Source organism: Macaca mulatta, chromosome 15 (assembly GCF_049350105.2).
Source record: "Macaca mulatta isolate MMU2019108-1 chromosome 15, T2T-MMU8v2.0, whole genome shotgun sequence".
NCBI lineage: Eukaryota > Metazoa > Chordata > Mammalia > Primates > Cercopithecidae > Macaca > Macaca mulatta.
Window position 1 is genome coordinate 46598012 of NC_133420.1, and position 23079 is coordinate 46621090.

A 23079-nucleotide genomic window follows, 5' to 3' on the forward strand; every position below is an offset into this window, starting at 1 on the left:
TACATAATAATACAACTCAATGATTTATTTTAAAATACCGAGCCAGAATCTCATATGATTCCACCAAAACAAACATTTAGTTTTATGCCTTGGATTACATTCACAATTATTTGCCTACCCTACATCAAGCATATAAAGATTGCATTAATGAAGTTTTAACAGAAAAAGCTTTTTAAAATCTTATCAAGCAGAAAAGCATTTCAAATGGTTTACACTAAAAATCCAGATATAAATTTATGTGGCCTTTTTCTGATTTTTCACTCTGTGCCTCCTATTTCTTAACCACAATTTTATAGTTTCTTGGGTAATAACTTTCTTAAGTCATTAAAATAATTTAATCTAAGTGAGAAATTTGAAATTGAAACTGATTTGCTCTCCCCACCTCTCCCCCACAAAGCTGTAATGGTAAGTCGGAAAATATAGCGGTAGATCACTGGTTTTCTCCAACAAATTTAAATGTGTGAGTTGAATTTAACACTAACAGAGACAACCTATGTATTGATAGTCACATATGTGGGGATACTTGAAGAATGCTAAGAATGCCCTATCCCAAAATATTTTCTTCACCGATATTTGATCTTAACAGAATATATTCCTTGTGTTTAAGTGTTGACATCTTTTACAACAGAAATATTTGCTTTGTAATCTTATTGTCATTAGTTTCATAGGACCAATTAAAGTGTGTTATTTTTGTCACTGTATTAAAACTGTGAAAAAGAATAATCATTCACACATACATGAAATTTTTATTTTTGACTAGGTACTGATTATAATAAGAATGGACTCAGATGGTGAAAAACATTTACTCATTCAAATTCTTAACAAAATAGAAGGTAGGCAGTTTTAAATCATGCTTCATTTGATAACAAATGCTTGAACTTATAAAAATGTATTGATCTAACCAGCTTTTAAAATTAAGACATAATTAACATAGTATAAAATTCACCCTTTGAAAGTGTATAACTCATTGGGATCTAACCAGCTTTTAAATCAATCTGGACTATAAGTTTGCAGTATAAATATACTACAAGGTGTTTATATGTATTTGTTATTACTAATAATTGACACCTTTTATTGATTGCCTACTAGTTGCTAAATAATATTAGCTACTTACAACTCTATGAATAGGTTTTATTAACTCGGTTTTACAAATAAAGGAACTAAAGTTCGTGCTAAAGGTGATGTAGCTTGCCAAATCTCACAGGTAGTTAGGGAATCAGGACTTGAAACTAGGACTCTCGTTTTAGTATCATTCTTTCTTCAACTCTCAGTTCTTCAGTTCTCTTGTCTGTTTTCCTCACTTACTACACTTTTCTACCCACTACTGCCCCTTCTGTCAACCCTTTCCACTTTGCGCTGTAGAATCCATTACTTGTTATGCAAACTCTTCTCATTCTTCATCTCCTTTGTCTTAACTTAAGCCCAACTTTCTCCATGATACTACTTCCTCTCATATAAAAGCTAATCATTTTCTCTACATATATATGCCTCATAGAGATGAGAAAGCCATTTCTCGCTTTCCATTATCACTTTCAAAACATTATTCCTCCACCTTTTGAGGCTGTGCCATATTGCCATACCATTGTCTACCACTCATCATCTCCTAACCACCTGGTTATTTCCCATCATCCATGGACAATTGTGTACCTAGCTCATGGTATTCTTTACACTTCTAGTCCTGTCATTATTCTAGGTGTCTTTAATGTTCCTAATGTGAAAGATTCATTCAACACCCTGGACTTATAGTTTCATTGGCCTCCACAACAAAAATTATATTCATCTTCAGTTCCTTGGCTATGCCATGGAACTTGTGATAATGCATAACTGTCCTACCTCTGAATTTTAAATTCTGATACATTGCTCTTTGTCTATACCTATAGCTCTTTCATGATCTTCAACATCTTAGAGATCTATAATCTACCAGCTACTTTTTTTGTTTCATCTCCTTTTCTTTCCAGACTCAGTGATTTGACCCATCACTTTAATCAGTCTTATGCTTCTATTGTACTTTTCATTTAAACCTCAATCCTGAATCAATCAATTCATTTAACTTCTCTATTCCTACACCTGAGATGCTGAGCACTATTGGAGAGAATCACACAGCCATATAGATTGGTACTACTACAAACTCATGCCCTCTAAATTTACCTGGGCTCTTAAGACATCTTAACAATCTTTTTGTATATTCTTAGTTCCACTCCTATTTTCCAAATGACTATACCAAAAACTCCTACTATGTTAACCCATCCTTTCATTTTTTGGAAGGGAATTGTGCCTTCTAATTTTCATTAATCATGTAAGTATCCTCCTCAGTTTCCTTCCCTACCATTGTTGTAGAAAAACCGGGCTCTTATCACATGACCAGAAAAGATTAGGCTCGCAGACACTTTGAAGGGTGAGGAGCAGAATTTATTGGGTGAAAAGGAAAAAACTCAGCAAAGCGAGAGGAGTTCCTGTTAACAGGCCGCCATCTCACAGATTGAATCCCAGGTTATCACACAGGAACAGGAGAGGACAGGATCCTCCCTCCTTCAAACAGCAGGAACTTCCCAAGGCCTCATCCTGTCTTCCCAGCGCGCAGGTGGGCATTATTCAGAAAGAATCAGTCATGAAAGGTTGGGCTTCATCCAGGACCAGCAGTCTGGTTTTTCAGCCTTCAGGCTGTTTTAGGCTTTAAGGAGGGGTTTCACGGGGGGACCATTGGCTGCCTCCTGTCTCCATCACCATTTATAGACTTGCCTGCATTTCTCTCTGTTCTTTATCCTTTCCTCTTTTCTCTATAGAAATGAACCACCCTTGGAAGACCAGTTTTTCACTTGTGCTTTGGATACCATCTCCTCCTGCAGTCTCAAGTACTTTGTTCCATCAGTTACTTCCTAGTCCAACCTTTCTCTCTAATGACTGTTTTCCTTAATGTTTAAGTCCTTCAGTCTTAAAATAATATACCACTGTCAACCTATGTCACCGTTTGGTTACCATTTCTCTTCCCTCTATAAGCTGCATCTTTTGCCATCTTCATCTCCTAAAATAGTTCTTTACTCTTACCTTACCAAATTATTTATCGTGCTGTTTCATATCTCTATGCCTTTATACCTCCTGTTCCTGCTATAAGAGTACTCTTCCCCCTTCATTAGGAAGTTAACTCCTACACATTTTTAAAAAGTTAATTAAAACATTTGTTCAGGAAGGCTTGATTTCAATGCTTTTCCTCTGTGCTCTCAGGCCATTATGTGCATACTTCTAAGGCACCACTTCCCATCTCAGGCTATAAGGGTGTTATCACCCTTAGAAATAATCTTCTTATCTGTTTTCCTCGCTAAAATGTCTGCTTTTGGGGGATTCAAATCATACCCTAATTTATATTCCTAGCACTCAGGAAAATGCCCACAACATAGAAGGCACTCGATAAAAGTTTATTGAACAAATGAATGTGCCAATTAGTGCCTCTCTATATACCTAGTACACACTAAAACTGGTGAAAAAGATTGAACTCAAATATACAAATATAGCAACATAGATCTGCTCATCAGTGCAGGAAGTAAAGTTAACTAATATTTTAAATTATAGTCATGTGAGAATGGAAAGGTCTTTCAAGCAGAGTCTTATAAGGTGCTATTTCTTGACAACGTTATCATGTATCCAGAGTCCAGATTTGTAAACTTGGATCTTACTATTTCATTCAGTTTTCCAATCCTGGGAAAATGAGTTTGTGTCCACCAAATTCATAAAATCCTTACTAGTACCAAAACGTTAGAGCAATAGTTAACAGTTATGGGGCTGAGACTACCACAGTTGTCTGTAATCAGGGTAATTGGAAACATTTTTTTTTTTAAATCAAGAAAGTGCTGAGCAATATTTGCACTATAAAAGGGACTTGGATAACCAAAGGAATGTTTTTGTGAAGAACCTGAGGAAATATGCCTGCTCCACAGAGAAGAATATTTAAACCTACTTAGTGGGACACCTTCTCCTTTGATGTTGCTGAAGATACACTGACAGATTTGTTTTTTCAGTTTTAGTTTTTGTGGGTACATAGTAGGTGTATAAATTTATGGGGTATATGAGATGTTTTGATACAAGCATGCAATGTGAAATAAGCCCATGATGGAGAATGGGGTATCCATCCCCTCAAGCATTTATCCTTTGAGTTACAGACAACTCAGTTACACTCTTTATTTTTAAATGTACAATTAAGTTATCACTGACTACAGTCATCTTTAATGACAGATTCTCACTCTGTTTCGCATATCTAGGTTTCATGCTGAATACTGCTGTCTCTTTTGGCATTCGGTATCATGTGATCGCTGAGCTTGTTATCTTCATTTCAACAATATCTACTGACACAAAAATTTTGAATCTATAAACTGGAAGATGTTTTTACTCTTTTTCAGGATGGCAGTTATCCTCAGTTTCTGGAGGCGAGGACTTTTCTGCCTAGTGTTAGAAAGTAAAAATGTAGTTCTGTTTTCTATGTGTTTGTAAGATCTAGTACTGCACTCACCAAGTAATTAATCTGCTTTGGGATCATAACTAATACAATCATTTAAGCAGATTAGGTTTGTTTGTTTGTTTTGTATTTTGTTTTTTGTTTTTTTGAGTTTCACTCTTGTTGCCCAGGCTGGAGTACAATGGCGTGATCTCAGCTCACGGCAATCTCTGCCTCCCAGGTTCAAGCCATTCTCCTGCCTCACCCTCCCGAGTAGCTGGAATTACTGACCTGCACCACCATGCCCAGCTAGTTTTGTATTTTTTTTTAGTAGAGGCAAGGTTTCACCATGTTAGCCAGGCTGGTCTCGAACTCCTTACCTCAGGTGATCCACCCGCCTCAGCCACTCAAAGTGCTAGGATTACAGGCGTGAGCCACTGCACCCGGCCAGATTAGGTTTTAAATAGAAGAATCTATTTAAATATAATCACCTTATGAATTATAAAAGAGAAATAGTACTCACTTCTTATCACTACTAGAACTATTGTCATGTCAAGTAAAGTTATATGAAATTATTAACCATTACTCTCATTATTATTATATCATACCTTTGTCAACTTTATGGTTAAAAAAATACACTAATAGAGTATATAATTTATTTGAACTAGAATTAGCTATTCTTGAATCAATTATGTCTACCAAAAATAAATTGTGTGGATAGGTACAGAATATTTTGAAATTTATTATATTTTATTTAAACATTAGTAAAATAAGAAATTTAAAGTATGAGAAGCAAGAGTGAATCTAAGAAACAGTTCCCAATAAGTCTTCTGCTTCTAAATACTCAGTAGAAAGAGAATAAAGGCATTCCTATTACATTGAAATACAGTCTCTTATTTAGTTATGTACTTAAATTTTTGGCTAAAGAACAAAGATAAAATCTACCATGATATTTAGCAAAATAAAATTAACTGCACAGGATTGGTGAGTGTTTAATTTGCTTACTTTAAAATTAAGTTTTTGTGGGGTGTGGTGGCTCATGCCTGTAATCCCAGCTCTTTGGGAGACTGAGGTGCGGGTTCACTTGAGGTCAGGAGTTTCAGACCAGCCTGATCAACATGGTGAAACCCTGTCTCTACTAAAAATACAAAAATTAGCTGGGCATAGTGGCAGGCACTTGTCATCCCAGCTACTCGGGAGGCTGAGGCAGGACAATTCTTTCAACCCAGAAGGCAGAGATTGCAGTGAGCCAAGATCACATCACTGAACTCCAGCCTGGGCAACAAAGCAAAACTCCATCTCAAAAAAAATAAAATTAAAAATTAAAAAATAAGTTTTTAATCCATGTTACTATTTTATATAATAAATTTAGAATTTCCATGTTCTATGTATACACACAAGAGAAATATTGGTTATGGTTCAAACTTTCTGATATGCTAAACTTAGAAAAATAATCTAACAAATTGTATTTTAAGCAGTTTTGTTATTCACAGATTTTTAACTCATTCTTATGGTAGTGAAATATATGACACACCAAAAATATGTATCTGAACAAGACACTGAAAAAAGCATTCTTTTTTTCCAACAGGTTTAACACTGACTGTCCTTCATTCAAAGGAAAGAAAAGATTTTCTGGAATCTGAAGGTGTTTTAAAGGGGTAAAAATTCATTCCTTCATCTATGAGGAACAAACATACCAGTTTCACAGGAAAAGCAAAATCTTCCTAGAAGTTAACTTTAAAAATTTAACAAAATCTGAAATTAAGCAATGCCTCTACCCTCTTCCTGAAAAATGCTTTACTTAGGGCACTTTAATTCTGATCATTGTCCTGTGTATTATATGTTATTAGTGTCCAGAAATTTAATTCAATCTTATTTTAACATCCTCAAATAATAATAATAATATTGTTATCGTAGTACAGAAGTGCCTATTTAGAGTACATTTATACCAGTTTCTTTGCTCAGCATTGTTTTTTACATCTTCTTTCTTCGGGGTTCTCCTTCTTCCTGAAGTATGTCCTTTAGAAATTCTTTCAGTGAGGGCCTGCTAATAATAAATCAAGTGTTGAATTGTGTAAAACTCTTTATTTTGCCTCATTTTACATAGAAATTATTTTTTTCAAATATTGGGATCCAAATAATAAAAAACATGTAAATCAAATAGAAGCTCATAAAAACTGGACATAGATACTTTTTAACTTCTAGATTGCTCTGATAGAAAGCAGCAATAGAGAATTTTAATTATAGTAGGTGGTATGTTTTATGAGATTTGAAAATGTTTATGAGATTTTATGAGATAAGAAAGCTAAATTTATGATATTTAAGTGTCCATCTTTTTTTGTTGTTGTTAAATCACTTATGAAGCCCATTAAGAAAAAAAAAATCCCATTTTAAAGTTGCCAGATAATATCCTGTTATGTAGATTATCTAAGATTAAGACCTTATATTTGTAAGAAAATGAGACTGATTTTTCATGCTGATTTCTGTTATTGATAGTACTCAGGTAATAAAATCAGGCTATCTCCCATTTGAGGATATGAAATGGGCTACAGGTTTTTATATCCTGGTATAAAATATATATGATCATTAAGAAGAAAAATATAAGGAAATTAACACAATTGAAGAGCAAATCAACAGAAAATGCACCAGTGCCTTTCTAAGATGAGGCATAGATTAGAGAAGGATGGAACAGCCAGAAAACAGTCATCTTTTAATAGTCCAAGCAAATAATAACACAAGTATAATGCCATTTTCTTGGCTTTCTTTTGTCTTTAGTACAAGTTCCTGTGTAGTTGTACATAATCAATATATTGGAGCAGATTTCCCCTGGAGTAATTTCACATTTGTGGTGGAATACAATTATGTGGAAGACTCTTGTTGGACTAAACACTGCAAAGATTTGAATATTCCTTACATGGCCTTTAAAGTGATTCTTCCAGACACAGTTTTTAAAAGTAAGAATATAAACCAAAATCCTTTTCCTTTTTTGCTTTATTAGAATGAAAATTTTCTATTTTCTGTTTATGATCTATGGATAAAAATAAGCTGTGACATTAGAAGCCTTGAGTTCAACCTCTAACCCCACCACTATCTGTGTAACCTACGGTAGTCCTTTAACGGTCTCTTACCTCGTAGTCCTCATTTGTAAAGTAAGCTTTACTAATTATATGTTTTCATTCCTTTATCTAACTTCTAAATTTTACTTATAATAGCACAATTTTATTACATTTATGTCCAATCTTAATCTGATGGCTTTTATGCAATAGTATTTTTTATTGATTTTTAGGGGACAATTGTGTAATAGTATGCTAACTGATTCAGAAAATTGTAATATGCAAAACAAATTATCTACAAATACTTAGAAAAAAGTCTAAACCACTTCATATGTCAGTTTATTTCTTTGTATTTGTCAGTAACACCTCATATGACTAAGGCTGTGAATTCTCAGATCCATAAGTCTGATACATTTTTGAGTATAAAACACACTCAGTGTGAGAGTGCATCTCTCTCAGTACTTGCCATCAATTATTTTCTATTCACCTCAAATATGAGGGGGAAGTCTAAATAGATTCTGAGACATTCCAACTCAATTCTAAAAATATGGTTACTATAATGGCTTCTTTGGAATTGATCTTGTGTAACTATTCTTTTATAAATTAACTGTGTATGCCTTTTGACCATGTATCTATTGAGGTATTTATTCTTTTCTTATTGCTCTGTAAAATGTTTTCCCTATGGGTTATTGCACATAATTTAAAATCTTTATGTAAATCAGTATATATTTATACAGCACATGTCCAATATATACTTAGGTGAATAAAGCAAGTTTCAACATTTCAGGTAGAGAATGACCCTAATTTTTCTTTCTTTATTGAAGTGAGTGTACATGTGTGAGTATAAGCAGGAAAATATATTGAAAAAAGTCTGGAAATATATGCAAAACTCTGTTTTTACTGTATAGTGGTATTAGTAAACTCTATTAACTTATTTCTAGGTAGGATAACATGGTTTTTATTTTCTTCTTCAAGCCTGTCTTTATTCTGTTTTTGATTTTTTATGCTGAATATTATTTTTATAGTACTCCTACTTATCCTCATGTTTAGTAAAAAAAGAGAAAGAGCTGGGAGATGAGAATAAAAGAGAAATATTTGTAAATTTTCTCTTATTTAGGAAGCACCTTGTTGGATAGATTTGGAGGTTTTCTTTTGGAAATTCAGATTCCATATGTGTTTTTTGCATCTGAAGGACTTCTTAATACTCCAGACATACTTCAGCTGCTAGAATCCAAGTAAGTTATTGATTTCACAATTTTAACAAAATATATATATATATTTGTGTGTGTGTGTGTATATATATTCTGATAGGCTAAATATTATTGCTGTATATGTGGCTCCATGTGTCTATGATTCAAGTCTGGAATTATATCACAAAAAAATAGTTTTCCAGAGAGTTTATATCAATGTATATTTATTTCCCTATACCACACCCTCATAATTTTAGAATATTATATTTTTGGTAATATTTATCAATTTTATGGACAAAAATAATATTTGTTGTTTAAATTCATGTTTTACTTGCATTTTTTTTGTTACCAGCGAATATGAACATTTTATATGCTTTTTTCTGTGAATTATATATTCATGTCTTGAGTCATTGATAATATTGAGAATGAGTATTGTTTGGGGAACTTTACTGCCTGGGAAACAGGACTGTGAAGTTTTAAATGAATTCTCAAGGTTTTAAATCTTTAGATCTAAGCTCATACCAACATTAGACGTTATCAAATCGTGAAACACTTTATCATAACACACCAGTTGTCACAGGCATGTTGGACCTTGGGCTCCATATCAAGGAAGGATAATTGTACTGTTACCTTAGTTAAAATGCAGATGTATGTTCCATGCTTTTGTTTTTATATATTAAGGCTGTGGAGAATTCACAGAAAACTATGAGCTTATAAAAGCTAGTTAAAAGCATGATGGCATGTACCTGTAGTACCAGCCACTTAGGAGGCTGAGGTGGGAGGTTTGATTGAGCCCAGGAATTCAAGGCTACAGTTAGCCATGATAGTACCATTGTACTCCAGGCTGGGCAACAGAGCTGTCTCTAAAAATAATAACAATATATAGTAATAAAATAAAAAGTGCTTAAAATGTAAGTCATTTTTAAGGAATAAAAAAAGGAAATTCTGATAAATGCAGAATATTTTAGTCCCATAATGTTTTGATTTCATGAATTATTATTTAAAGAGCTAGAAAAAATTGGTCAAAACATTTGTAATAGTGTTATGTGCAGTAACATTTAGCACAATGCCTAAGGCAACACACATCTCAGCTGATTTGTTTTATATACTGAATAAATCGTAACTTTATGCTTCAAATTTTATAAAGTAGAACAAATTGACATGTAAAAGAAAAAGCATAGAAATCCAAATAACTTAACATTCAGGAGGACACTACAACTTTTCTTAAATAATTTTATTAGCATTTCATTTTTTCACTCAAGAATATTGTATTTTACAGCTATAACATCTCACTAGTAGAGAGAGAATGCAGTGAGTCATTGAAACTCTTCGGAAGTTCAGAGCGTTATGTAGTGGTAACAGTTGATGAACACACTGCCATAATTTTGCAGGTAAAACTAGGTAGAAAAAATATAAACTAAAATAGATTAAAATATATAGCTATGTAATTTGTTATTATCTTTTCTGTAGGAAGCTTAACTATAATCTATTAGTGATTTCTTCTAAATTTTGCAAATGGGCCACAAGTGCTAAAATCATCACTGTGGAAAATGACTATAATCAAACTTCTCTGATGCCTTATGGCTTTTTAACATACTTTAAGAAGATAGGGCAAATAAAGAATATTTAATATTGTGTATTAACCTATTTTAAGTGTATTTATAGAATAATTATAGTATTGAAAGCTTTAAAAAAGCAATTTCCAGCCACTTTATTTATTACAAAGAGATAATATATTAATTGATGATTGATAATATTGAATTTCCAATCATTCATTGCATTTCCAATGTAAATAGGAGTTGTCTCTAAGTAAGCTAGTTTTTAGAGAGAGAATTTCTCTTCAAAAATTCATATAGTTTGGAATTTTCTATGTATAAATTCTTGGGTGAATCTCCCTGATACATTTGCTTGATTGGAGAACCAAATGAAAAGAAATTAATTTATTGGGGTGGGAGTAGGAGCAGAAACCAGGTTTGATGGTATGCAATATAAATATTGCAATATATTAATGGCCAATATGTGTTTTGATAAGCAAATGTTATAGGAATTATATGATGGAAAAACACAACTCTATTAGAGATTTTTAAGAGATACTATGTCTTGTATATTTAAAGTTCTTAAACAATATTTTTCTGTTTGGCAAAACTGTTTGTTTGTTTTTAGAGATAGGGTCTCACACCATTGCCCAGCCTGGAGTGCAATGACACGATCATAGCTCACTGCAGCCTCGAACTCCTGGGCTAAAGTGATCCTCCTATCTCAGCCTCCCAAGTAGCTGGGACTACAGGCATGCTCCACCACACCCAGCTAATTTTTAAATTTTTTGTAGGGACAGCGTTGTGCTATGTTGCCCAGGGTGGTCTTGAACTCTTGGCTTCAAGTGATCCTCTCACTTCAGCCTCCCAAAGTGCTGGGATTATAAGCATGAGCTACCATGCCTGGCTGGCAAAACTGTTGTAGTCCAATTATATAACTTATTGTTAGAGGAAGGTCATTTTTTGAATTCCTTATCTATCAAAAATTACTTATGTTAAAGGAAAAGGAGATTCCATACCATTAGGTAGAGATTCCCAGAAAGTCCATTAACTGCTCCTTTCTTATCTCCCCTGAATAACCATGCAGTGTACATTATCTCATAGGTTTTAAACATATTTTCTGTTGCCTTTGGAGTGACCAGATCCTAGTCCACAAAGGACTTGCATCCACAAAGGACTAGGATCTGGTTATTCCAAAGGCAATAGAAAATTGGACTAGCCTATGGAGTGCCAAACTAGGGGCACTCCATAGGCTACTTTCTTCATAACTGGGACCTTGGGAGATTCAGGAGCCTTCCTTGCTGACGCTGTCATTAGGTGTTTTATGTCTACTGTAGCTTTTCTCCTACTACTTCCTGCACGATTTTAATTTTTCCATGAAATGGGGGCTCATACCCATGCCTCTTTTCAACTTATTTGTATGTCATAGATTCTTGAAATATGATAACATAATTTCATAATAACTGTTCAACCTAATGAATTTTTACATTTTCTTTATTTTCTGATAGGATCTAGAAGAATTGAATTGTGAGAAGGCATCAGACAATATCATTATGAGGCTGATGGCATTATCATTACAGTACAGATATTGTTGGATAATTTTATATACCAAAGAAACATTAAATTCAGAGTAGGTAAACATTTCTTCATCCAAAGTTATGTTTGTATTTCTTAAGCCTAAGTCCTCTTATTTGAATGGAAATAGCTATGCAATTTTCTGTGTGCTCATCTAGTTTGCTTTAAGTCAAGGATTCTCAAGTTGGAGGTATGATCACAGGAAAACAAATTTTGGAGATGATATATTTCCTTGGACATTCTATGAAAGCCATCCTCCCCTCCCCCATCTCACTAAGAATTGCTGCTTGAAGTATTTTATTATTTTGTAATTCTGGACTTGTCCGATTTCTGTCTAACTACTGTACTAAATTTTTTGTGTACACTTGTTATCAGGTTGGTATAAGTTCGAATATAAGAGTCTAAATACCTTGGTTTTTATTCCTCCTTTTACTAACAAATAATCTCTAGCAAGTGATTTAGCCTGGTTTTACCCTTCTACCAGAACTGAAAAATAATAATTCCGGTCTAAAACCTTCATTTTGAAGAATAATAAAGTGTGTAAAACATTTTAAGCTTTGAACTTTCTTGTAAAGCATTTTAAGCTTTATCTGGAACTTGGACGTGTTCTTAGTAAATCACTGATTTGGAAATTGTTAAAAGTTGTTTTAGATTACTGTCTACCTATAGTTCTAGTAGTGCAATTGAGGTATAAGGGAGAATAAAAGGAGATTCAAACTTATTTTTACCCAGATTTTCATGAAAATAATTATCTAATACTCTGAGATAGTTTTATATTCAAGATGTAAACAGCAAATAAATATTCACAATCATATATTATAAAATATAACAATTTTCAGACCTCTAGATATCTCAGATTCATATTTTTAGAAAATGAGAACATTTAGGAAGTATCTTAATCAACTGACCAAATTAGGAAAACTGAAAATACAACAGAAATTGTTTGAATTACATTAGTGTTCATGCCATTAATTCTTGTTTGAGTGAGAGTGTCAGGGGTCCCTGAGACCATTCTGAGGTTTGATGGTTTGCTACAAGGACTCACAGAACTCAGTATATAGCTGTATTCATGGCTATAATTTATTACAGCGCAAGGTTACAATACAAAGGCCTATAATGCAAAGTCAGCAAAGGAAAAAAGCTCATGGGGCAAAGTCCAGAGGAAACTAGGAGGAAGCTTCTAAGAGTCCTCTCCTAGTAGAGTCATACAGGATGTGCTTAACTTCCTCAGCAACAAACTGTTACAACACTTGTAAAATTTTCTCTACCAGACCAGCTCATTAGAGACACAATGCCCAGGGTTTTTTCTTTAAGGGCTGGTCAAGTAGGCACCCTCTGCCTGGCACTTAATCAAAGTTCTAGACTCTAAGAAGAAAAGCAGATGTTCAACAGAAACTACATTGTTTGTCAACAGTTTAGGCACAGTGTTCTTATCAGCTTCTCATATGGAAAGAGCTAATCTGAGAAAGAATTCAAAACAGGAAAGAAGAGCCAAGAAATAAAGAGAGCCATTATCTTGATGGTATTGTTTGAGTCCCAGGATCCAACAATGGCTTCCTCTGGACTTCTTCATAATGTAAGCTAGTAATTTCCTCTTTGTTGCTTAGGGTACATAAAGTGGGTAAAGGTAGTAGAACTATCTACCCACAGTTCAGCACTTACATCTGACCTGCTTAGTAACCACAGAAGGAAAAGAGAAAGATGCATTTTCTAACAGTTTAGGGAACTCTGGGAGGATTCCACGTATCCTGGTTCTGGTCATGTGTCTATGTCTGAACCTGTTACTTTGACCGGGGGGATGGAGTATTCTAGTTGGCTAGGCTTTGGTCATAAAGCCATCCCTGGAGTCAGTAAAGGGATGGGTTAAGTTCGTCCCACAACACACACCTCCCCTAACACACACACCCTTAGCATCCCCTAGATTTGACAGTATTATTAAAGAATGGAGATGGAGATGTTTTTTCAAGAGTACAGAGTGGAAAAAAACACACACAAATTTGCCACACTGGTGTTGTCTTAGCTAGGTTATTCTAAAAATATTATGAAATGTGGAAAATAAAATTAATTTTTAATAAATATAATCTAATATCAAATGAATAGAAATATAGTAATATAATTCTTTGTAGGTATCCACTTACAGAAAAGACACTTCATCACCTAGCACTGATTTATGCAGCTTTGGTTTCATTTGGGCTAAACTCTGAAGAACTGGATGTAAAGGTATTCTTTTCCTATGTGTTTCTTCATAAGTATTTTTTATAAACCAAAATTATACTCAAATTTAAGTGCCCAATGAGAAAAACGTGTTAAGCAAATGAGTTAAAAACTGTTTAAAAGCTAAATAAAGAATAGTTTTCAAATTAATAAATATTTTATCATTATTCTATTCCAAAAGGCTTTAGTTTAATGAATTTAAAATCATATTTCATCTCTTTATTACTACTCAGATGTTTTCTAAACATAGCAGGATATGAATAAAAATAAATATCCCTTGATTTAAAATGTTCCTTATGAAAGATGTACTAAGCTTGTATCTGCTGTAAATGGAACTCTTAAGACATATACTAGAGGTAATATATTGGTGATCTCTAATCATTCTCTTTCCTTGGTCCCCTTTTTCAGTGTCCCGCTCTGAAATTTAGACATTTGTCCAAGTTCAGGGCTCAGCACTGTTCCATTATCATATTACATTCTCTTCTTTATGAAATTAGAGATTTCCACAGATTTTGCTTTCATTTCTGAGTATAATTCTTAAAGTTTTCTTGACATTTCTTAAGGTCTGCACCTGTATTCTAGCAGACTACTGGGAATCTCCACGTGAATATCCAACAAGTACTTCAAACTCTACATGTCCAAAACACAGCTTCTCATCCTCCCACAAGCTTAGTTTATGGTATCATTATTCCAATTTATTTGGTAGCTAAATCTTCTTTTTAACTCTGCAGTGTCTCTAGAATATGTCTCTCCTTCTACTTCTGCTATTTCCCTAAATTCAGGTCTTTGTCACCTCACAGTTGGATTTTTAAAGTAGCTTCCTAACTAATATCCCTTTTCTACTCTTTCCCCACTTCAATCCATCACACCAATTACATTCCCAAAATAAAGCTGTGAATACTTCACTCACTAGACTATAAGCTCCTTAAAGGTAAGGAAACATGTTTATTCATTTTTTTAATTCCTGGAACCTAGCACAATGCCGGGTACATAGTAGTCTCTTGATAAAAATTTGCTGTTGATTTGAATTTCTTGCTCAAAGACTGTCCATAGCTTCTACTTAAATCAACATAAAGTTCAAACTCAGCTGGATTCAAACTCTTCCACAATGTGGCCCTTAGCGATTCCTTCTTTAACATTATTGTACTCACTATTTACTGAATATGCCTCCATACTGTCACCTCTCAGCCTTTGCACAAACATGTCATTCTGGCCTGCCTTCCCCCAGGAATATTACTGCCCCATTCTCTTACCACTAACTGTCAGAGTTCTACCTATCTTTCACTGCCCAGTTCAAACACTACCTATTTTAAGAAACTTGCCCCACATCATGCTACCTGACTTCAAACTATACTACAAGGCTACATTAACCAAAACAGCATGGTACTGGTACCAAAACAGAGATATAGACCAATGGAACAGAACAGAGCCCTCAGAAATAATATCACACATCTACAACCATCTGATCTTTGACAAACCTGACAAAAACAAGAAATGGGGAAAGGATTCCCTATTTAATAAATGGTGCTGGGAAAACTGGCTAGCCATATGTAGAAAGCTGAAACTGAATCCGTTCCTTACACCTTATACAAAAATTAATTCAAGATGGATTAAAGACTTAAATGTTAGACCTAAAACCATAAAAACCCTAGAAGAAAACCTAGGCAATACCATTTAGGACATAGGCGTGGGCAAGGACTTCATGTTTAAAACACCAAAAGCAATGGCAACAAAAGCCGAAATTGACAAATGGAATCTAATTAAACTAAAGAGCTTCTGCACAGCAAAAGAAACTACCATCAGAGTGAACAGGCAACCTACAGAATGGGAGAAGATTTTTACAATCTACTCATCTGACAAAGGGCTAATATCCAGAATCTACAAAGAACTTAAACAAATTTACAAGAAAAAAGCAAACGACCCCATCAAAAGTGGGCAAAGGATAGGAACAGACACTTCTCAAACAAAGACATTTATGCAGCCAACAGACACATGAAAAAATGCTCATCATCACTGGCCATCAGAGAAATGCAAATCAAAACCACAATGAAATACCATCTCACACCAGTTAGAATGGCAGTCATTAAAAAGTCAGCAAACAACAGGTGTTGGAGAGGCTGTGGAGAAATAGGAACACTTTTACACTGTTGGTGGGACTGTAAACTAGTTCAACCATTGTGGAAGACAGTGTGGTGATTCCTCAAGGATCTAGAACTAGAAATATCATTTGACCCAGCCATCCCATTACTGGGTATATACCCAAAGGATTCTAAATCATGCTGCTATAAAGACACATGCACATGTATGTTTATTTGCTACTATTCACAGTAGCAAAGACTTGGAACCAACCCAAATGTCCATCAATGATAGACTGGATTAAGAAAATGTGGCATGGCCGGGCACGGTGGCTCATGCCTGTAATCCCAGCACTTTGGGAGGCTGAGGCGGGCAGATCACAAGGTCAGGAGATCCAGACCATCCTGACTAACACAGTGAAACCCCGTCTCTACTAAAAATATATAAAATTAGCGGAGCATGGTGGCAGGCACCTGTAGTCCCAGCTACTCGGGAGGCTGAGGCAGGAGAATGGTGTGAACCCGGGAGGCGAAGCTTGCAGTGAGCTGAGATTGCGCCACTGCACTCCAGCCTGGGCAACAGAGCAAGACTCTGTCTCAAAAGAAAAAAAAAAAAAGAAAATGTGGCACATATACACCATGGAATACCATGCAGCCATAAAAGAGGATGAGTTCATGTCCGTTGTAGGGACATGGATGAAGCTGGAAACCATCATTCTGAGCAAACTATTGTAAGGACAGAAAACCAAACACTGCATGTTCTCACTCATAGATGGGAATCGAACAATGAGAACACTTGGACACAGGATGGGGAACATCACACACCGGGGACTGTCGTGGAGTGGGGAAAGGGAGAGGGATAGCATTAGGAGATATACCTAATGTAAATGACGAGTTAATGGGGGCAGCACTCCAATATGGCCCATGTATACATATGTAACAAACCTGCACGTTGTGCACATGTACCCTAGAACTTAAAGTATAATAATTAAAAAAGAAAGAAAGAAACTTGCCCCAGTCCTACTCTCTCAGGATACATCTCTCCTTCCATTCTCCTGCTAATACTTCATATCTTTATTATAGTATGGGGATATTTATTCATATATCTTTCACCCTGAAGGGTAAGAATGAGGTTCTTTTTATTTGTAAAACCTAGCAGCTAGCATAGTGCTTTGCACAAAGCAAAAACATTCAATAAATGTCTACTAAGTGGAATTCAATCAAAGTACCGCTTGCTAAGAAAATCAACAAATGATCTGTTTGAACTGGAATTCCAGATAATTTTGTTTCTGTGCTGCATACTAAACAAAAATAAAATTCTTAGAAAGGTTACCTAAATAAGTGAATGACAAATGTAAATTTGTCTCTAGTGAGGTCTTACCACTTATTTAGCCTCTTCTCTTCCCAGCTCAGGGTAAACCATTATGGGCAAAATATGCTTTAGAAAAATTTTTTCCTCTATACAGGGGGCATATGATATCAGTGAATGATCCTATATTCAAGTACAGTCACATGGCCCAGGAAGGGCATGATCCAAAGAAGGCATTTGGGGATGAAATAGGAGTACTGCGTAGGAGCAATCCATTCCAAACAAGTCTGTTTCCATCTGGATCAAACTATTCTAAAAGCTTTTCAGGTTTTACATAATAATCTAAAAAGCAGGTCATTTTTTCAATGGATGTTGAGAGGCAACTGCGGTCAATTTGCTCTTACTCTATTATCAGTATGTCCTCAGTACTCTTAAGCCTCCTGTTTTCCTGACTTGATGACATTGCTGTATTAAAGGAGGCTCCCTGGACTCATACTATTTTAGAACATATTGTTGCTTTACCTTACTTTATTTAGTAGCATGGCTTTTGATCTCTTAGATCACATCAGGACCATTAGCACCTTTTCATTTTCAGGCATCTGAAGGACCTGCAAATCAAGGAAGTATTAGGAAGTTTAAGAATATTTTCTTAAATTAAAAGAAAATACTGCCTGTAATCCCAGCACTTTGGGAGGCCGAGACGGGTGGATCACGAGGTCAGGAGATCGAGACCATCCTGGCTAACACGGTGAAACCCTGTCTCTACTAAAAAAAAAAAAAAAAAATACAAAAAACTAGCCGGGCGAGATGGCAGGCGCCTGTAGTCCCAGCTACTCGGGAGGCTGAGGCAGGAGAATGGCGTAAACCCGGGAGGCAGAGCTTGCAGTGAGCTGAGATCCAGCCACGGCACTCCAGCCTGGGCCACAGAGCGAGACTCCGTCTCAAAAAAAAAAAAAAAAAAAAAAGAAAATACTGCTAGTAGTGTTATGCTAAGTATTATTCCAATTTTTTAAAAGTTCTGTAATTTTCTTATGAACCGTCTTTGTAAGAAAATGCATAAATACACACGTGCAAAATTTTTCAAACAACTTAAGGAGGTTCCTGAATTCCCAAATCTAGCCATGAGCCCCAGAATTCCTGCCCTAATAAATTAATCATCATTACCACCATCATAAAATTATGGCTTTTAACCCTTTTCCCATTTGCCCTGAGAATCCTCGCCAGCCAGGCTTGTTGCTGCGGTGTTTACCCCGAGATAACTTTGCCACGCAATATCTCATTTTTATTATTATTTTTGCATACTCTAGTATATCAACTTAGGAAACAAAAGACATCTTTCTATTTATAGCATTCTATTTTTAGTAGTGGTATTTCCATTACAAAATATAGTAATTCTCAATCCCTGAAAATGTCAAATCCTAGAAAACATAGCATTCCTACTTGTGACGTTAACATCATTCTCAAACAGTTGTTGGCTGAAGAGTCCATTGATGAATCTGATTTTTCTGAAATAGAAAATTCTCATGATTCAGATGATTCTGATGTTAGTTCTGTTTAGAAATAACTCCAAGCACAGTTTTTATATTTTATTTTCACATCAAAAATCAGTCAGATTTGCTTCAGCCTCAAAGAGCATGTTTATGTAAAATTAAATGAGTGCTGCACTTTTTTTTCCTAAATGGGAAAAGGGTTAAAATAAAGTTTATATATTTAAATGAAAGTGTCATATCTTCTCAAAACATCCAAAACTAGCAATTAGGTACATTTGGAATTGAACAATGTATTTCTGTGTACTCTCCCTATATAATGTCATTTAAAGAAAATCCTTTAAAATGCATGTACTCCCCAGGTGTGTACTAACCGTTTTGTATTTGTTATTCTTATAAAAGGAAAAAAAATCATAATTATTTTGTGAGATTTCTATGGTTTACTAAATTTCCACTATGGTACAGGATATTTATATTTCCAAGATAGGATTATTTGGGGCAGTATTTCTCTGTTCACATTAAACTGCTAACTCATGAACTATCTTTCCTTCAATCAAATTTAAAAGATGAAGAAGAAAAGAAAGAAATGAAAGCAGAAGAAGAAGGTTGACATTTCAGAAGAGAGAAGGGAATGGAGGAAAACGGTGTCAGACAGGAAACAGAGGATATTATGAAATTATTTTTTCTTTACTTTTTCTCTTACTACTGTACTAATGGGAAAAATATTTTTTAGAATTGGGTAATATACAGAAACACCACATTTTTGGCAGGGGTATCTTAGAATCAGTAAGCCAATATTAGATGAGCAATTCCCAAAATGCTGGGAATGACTACTCTAAATCAAAACCTTATTTTTTCTTTTTTGAATACAAGATCAAATTCATTTATAAGTATCCTTATTTTTGAACTTTGTCTTTGAAAAATCTTGCACTATATTTTTAAAATTCTTATTTTAATTGAAAACTATTAGGTTTAACTTTTGGAAACAGCAAAATAGTAATATTACTAGTGATATTCAAATTGCTGATTTTTCTAATATAGTTGAAATATAACACTATATTTTAATGACTCTATTACTAAATGCCAAATGAAATGAAAATGATTTTGTTCCAAAAGTTAAAAATACAAGGATATCACATTTAAATAAGGAAGGAAAATTGGTTGTCCTCATAAATAAAATGTCCTGGATGTAGGATAAACCAACAGTTTCTATCTAAAATAGTGTTAAAGATTAGAATCTGCTGTTGTTTAATTTTATCTTCTAATTACAAACTATTTTTTTTAAATATTATATTTTGCTTCCTAGTATTTCCTATAATCTAATATAAAAAATTTTTTTTAGCTTGTAATTGCCCCAGGAGTAGAAGCAACTGCCTTGATAATTCGACAAATTGCTGACCACAATTTAATGACCTCAAAGAGAGATCCTCATGAATGGTTGGATAAATCCTGGCTTGAAGTTTCACCATCTGAGGTATATTTTCTAAATGTATAAATTAGATATTTGCAAAACAAATATAAAAACCTGTATTTGAATTTACTTTCTGGTAACATTTTTCCCCCAAATGTCTCAAATTGAGTCGTAGGTACAATGACAAAAATTTTAATCTGCTGCAATGAGTAAAATAAAATGGATCACTTTCGAAAGACTACTGACTATTTCTTAAACTCTTTTCTAGGAAGAAATGTACGTACTTGTAGAATAAAATGGATCACTTTCAAAAGACTACTGACTATTTCTTAAACTATTTTCTAGGAAGAAATGTACTTACTTGATTTTCCATGTGTTAACCCACTGGTGGCTCAGCTCATGCTAAATAAAGGACCTTCACTGCATTGGATATTATTAGCAACTCTGTGTCAACTTCAGGAACTCCTACCTGAAGTCCCAGAAAAAGTGTTAAAGGTTAGTTATTTGAGATCTGTATTATGATAGGAATTTATTTCCTTTCTATTTGAGTATCTATTCTTACAATAGGATTTTTTAAATGAAGGTATACAAGTTTAATTGTTTTGGACTTCAAATAGCAAAGAAATAATTTACTTGAGCTAAATTTCATACAGACTTTCATTAGCTATCAATTATACATTTTATTTTATTTTATTTTATTTTATTTTTTATTTATTTATTGTTTTTGAGACGGAGTTTCACTCTTGTTGCCCAGGCTGGAGTGCAATGGTGCAATCTCAGCTCACTGCAACCTCCACCTCCCAGGTTCAAGAGATTTTCCTGCCTCAGCCTCCCAAGGAGCTGGGATTATAGGCATACACCACCATGCCCGGCTAATTTTGAAATTTTTTTTTTTTAGTAGAGATGGGGTTTCACCATGTTGGTCAGTCTGGTCTCGAACTCCTGACCTCAGGTGATCCACCCACTTTGGCCTCCCAAAGTGCTGGGATTACAGTATTTTTTCTTTTTTTGAGATGGAGTCTCTCTCTCTGTCACCTAGGCTGGAGTGCAGTGGCTTGATCTCAGCTCACTACAATCTCCACTTCCTGGATTCAAGCGATTCTCGTGCCTCAGCCTCCCGACCAGCTGGGACTGCAGGTGTGCACCACCATACCTGGCTAAGTTTCGTACTTTTAGTGGAGACAGAGTTTCACCATGTTGGCCAGGCTGGTTTTGAACTTCTGACCTCAGGTGATCTAACAGCCTTGGCCTCCCAAAATGCTAGGATTACAGGCATGAGCCATAAACCTCAGCCTATATTATACATTCTAAAGCTATTTTATACAGATAAATTCAATATAATCAGCTTTAAATCATTTTGGAATATTGTGCTCACAGAAAATTCAATTATATACCCTATTCACATGTATTTACATTACCTCTTCCAAACAGTCCTAACACACACTTCATTGTAGCTGTAAAGATAACTTTAGCCTTACTGGTAATATTTTAGAATTCTTATCAAGGAAATAGTATTCATGTATAAGATAATAGTATTCTTATCAAGGAAATAGTATACATGTAGAATTGTATAACTAAAAATTCTATTGTATTTGCTGTGAGCTTAAAATTGTTCTGAAAAATAGACTATTAAAAAATCTATTACAAGTGATTGGAAAATATGTATGAATTACAATGAGTTTTTCTTTTAATAGAACCTAATGATTTCACGTTGTTAATACCTGGTCAATGTAATATCTATGAATAGACTACTTATTTATATTTTGCCTTCTTTCCATATAGATAAGCATCATTATTCATATTTACTAAACTGATGTTTGCATTATATTAATTCATTTTTTAGCATTTTTGTAGCATCACTTCCCTATTCAAGATTAGTTCTTCTTCTGTAACAAAATCACCACAAATTTCATCACCTCAGGACAATAGGAATCGGATTAGTACCTCGTCTTCTCGGAGTTCAGCTTCTGATTTAGATTCTGTCATTCAAGAACATAATGAATATTATCAGTATTTAGGATTAGGAGAGACAGTGCAGGAAGACAAAACCACCACTTTGAATGACAATTCTTCCATTATGCAACTAAAAGAAATCTCAGGTTTTTTACCACTTGTGACTTCATATAATCAGACCAGCTACTGGAAAGACTCTAGTTGTAAACCTAATATAGTGCAGAATACTCCTTTTCTAATTAATATAGAATCAAGGAGACCGGCTTATAACTCCTTTCTAAACCACAGTGATTCAGAGTCAGATGTCTTTTCTTTGGGTCTAACACAAATGAACTGTGAAACTATAAAACCACCAAGTGACGCTCAGAAGAGAGTGTCAATTGTCCCCCGTTTTATAAATTCTCAGAAAAGGAGAACACATGAAGCAAAAGGTTTCATAAATAAAGAAGTATCTGACCCTATCTTTTCACTAGAGGGCTCTCATTCTCCTCTTCATTGGAACTTAAAGAAAACTATATGGGAACAAGAGAATCACCCGTTCAACTTACAATATGGTGCAGAGCAGACTACATGTAACAAATTGTACTCTCAGAAAGGTAATTTATTCACTGATCAGCAAAAATGTCTATCAGATGAGTTCGAAGGCCTCACATGTGAAAGTTCAAATGATGAGACTTTCTGGAGAGAATTACCATCTGTCCCCAGTTTGGATTTATTTTGTGCTTCTGATTCTAATGCAAATCAAAAAGAATTCAACAGCCTTTATTTCTACCAAAGAGCTGGAAAAAGTTTAGGACAGAAAAGGCATCCTGAATCTTCATTTAACTCAGGAGACAAGGAATCATTAACAG

General features: G+C 34.5%; 1 protein-coding gene and 1 long non-coding RNA gene across 4 annotated transcripts in view; one reads left to right on the forward strand and one right to left on the reverse strand.

Moving 5' to 3' along the window:
* The window catches only part of SHOC1 (shortage in chiasmata 1), a 105586-nt gene that overhangs the window by 77565 nt on the left and 4942 nt on the right, over positions 1-23079 (forward strand). For both annotated transcript variants that reach the window (NM_001194305.3, XM_028834311.2), the window contains 10 exon segments: positions 761-833; positions 6015-6084; positions 7202-7380; positions 8597-8714; positions 9949-10060; positions 11713-11834; positions 13906-13999; positions 20207-20338; positions 20621-20770; positions 22119-23079. In NM_001194305.3, coding sequence (NP_001181234.3) covers positions 761-833; positions 6015-6084; positions 7202-7380; positions 8597-8714; positions 9949-10060; positions 11713-11834; positions 13906-13999; positions 20207-20338; positions 20621-20770; positions 22119-23079 — 2011 coding nt within the window.
* On the reverse strand, positions 254-22518 carry LOC144335162 (uncharacterized). Of its 2 annotated transcripts, XR_013405652.1 has the most exons (4): positions 22220-22518; positions 20637-20744; positions 17900-17985; positions 254-6473 (listed from the first exon to the last, which is right to left on the reverse strand). It is a non-coding gene; the product is annotated as an uncharacterized LOC144335162 (long non-coding RNA). The 2 variants fall into 2 exon arrangements; XR_013405651.1 differs by having other exon boundaries at positions 20637-22518.